General features: G+C 33.7%; 1 protein-coding gene across 1 annotated transcript; it reads right to left on the bottom strand.

Annotated features, from left to right (window-relative positions):
* Positions 1 to 174: 174 nt before the first annotated feature.
* On the bottom strand, positions 175 to 628 carry Tsp_15286 (cell wall hydrolase/autolysin; the record flags this gene model as incomplete). The annotated part of the gene is made up of 1 exon (XM_003368108.1): positions 175 to 628. A coding segment is annotated over exon 1 (454 nt), but the record flags the coding sequence as incomplete, so codon positions are not given.
* Between the last annotated feature and the right edge of the window lie 605 nt (positions 629 to 1233).

Raw genomic sequence — 1233 nt, 5'->3', positions numbered from 1 at the left:
ATTTCCATGTTAAAGAAAATGTTGAAGATAAAAAGTAAACATCGGCAATAACTGCCGTGCGACAAGTCAGCAAAATTAGCAAGAAGTGTGCTTTCATATGTGAGCACGGAAACTCTTTCATCACAATCAGTATTATTACAACACCCCCTTTCTCCGCACATTTAAACAACATACCGTCAACTGTACCATTTCCGTTAGATATGTATTCATACGGATAACCATCACATGATAGTCTCTCGGTTTGCCCGCACTTTTCAACATGAACATTTTGCTTCACTGTAATATTGTTTTCAAAGATTCGGACCCCAGGATGTATTAGAATATTCGATGCTACAGCTTGTTTAAAATTGACACCATCAAGCATTTGCAATTTCTGAGAATCAGTGAAAGACAGTAGTTTTCCGCCTTTGAAGGAACTCGCACAGAATCGATGTAAATCCTCGATAGTGACTTGTCCATAGAATTTTTTCACTTCGAACATATCGACTACTGTTAGGCATCCGCCATCATCTAATTTTCTTCCTCCATAATTATCCCACCTGCTGGAAACCGGGCAACCTCCATCAGCACTTCCTCCCATAAGTAAACAGATTACTGACACGACCAGTGAAACTTTAGTCACCGCCATCAGCACAGTCTAAAAATATTCTGTTTAAATATCAAATATGTGATGATTTCTAGATGAATAAAATAAACTGCATCAGAAACTGATGAAAGTATTAACGGGACTTTATTAAACAATAAATGTTTCCCTTCTAATCAAATAAAAGTTTACCATCAGAAATTCAACTGAAGTAAAGCTTTAGAAAAATATAAATATTCAGCGGTTTTGAAAAAATGCCTAGTTTTTTATAAGTACATTTATACTAAAATTGCACTGTAGAACAAATTCAGGTCAATCAACAAAGAAATTAATAAATTAGAATTGGAATAATTTCTTTCTCTCAGTAACCATGATTATTAATTCATCAAGATATCTAAAATACTACTTACCAAATTTGATCGGAGAGAACTTATGCAAAAAAGACACTTCATCGCAGTCAAAACGAGAAAATAATGGAATCTCCTTATATCATGCGTTTATAATGGAGACACTTTAAAATGTAAGATACATTTTAAAGAGCCTTTAAAGTCCTTGGTTAAAGTCCTTCCCAAGTTAAACATTTTTGCTAATTCAAATACATGAGTTGAAAAAAATGAATTGCTTCCTGGTGATTGGTGTAAAAAATAAAA

Source organism: Trichinella spiralis (genome assembly GCF_000181795.1).
Source record: "Trichinella spiralis strain ISS 195 chromosome Unknown Scfld3085, whole genome shotgun sequence".
Classification (NCBI taxonomy): domain Eukaryota; kingdom Metazoa; phylum Nematoda; class Enoplea; order Trichinellida; family Trichinellidae; genus Trichinella; species Trichinella spiralis.
Note: the sequence above shows the minus strand (reverse complement) of the source record. Positions and strands in the feature narration are given on the sequence as shown.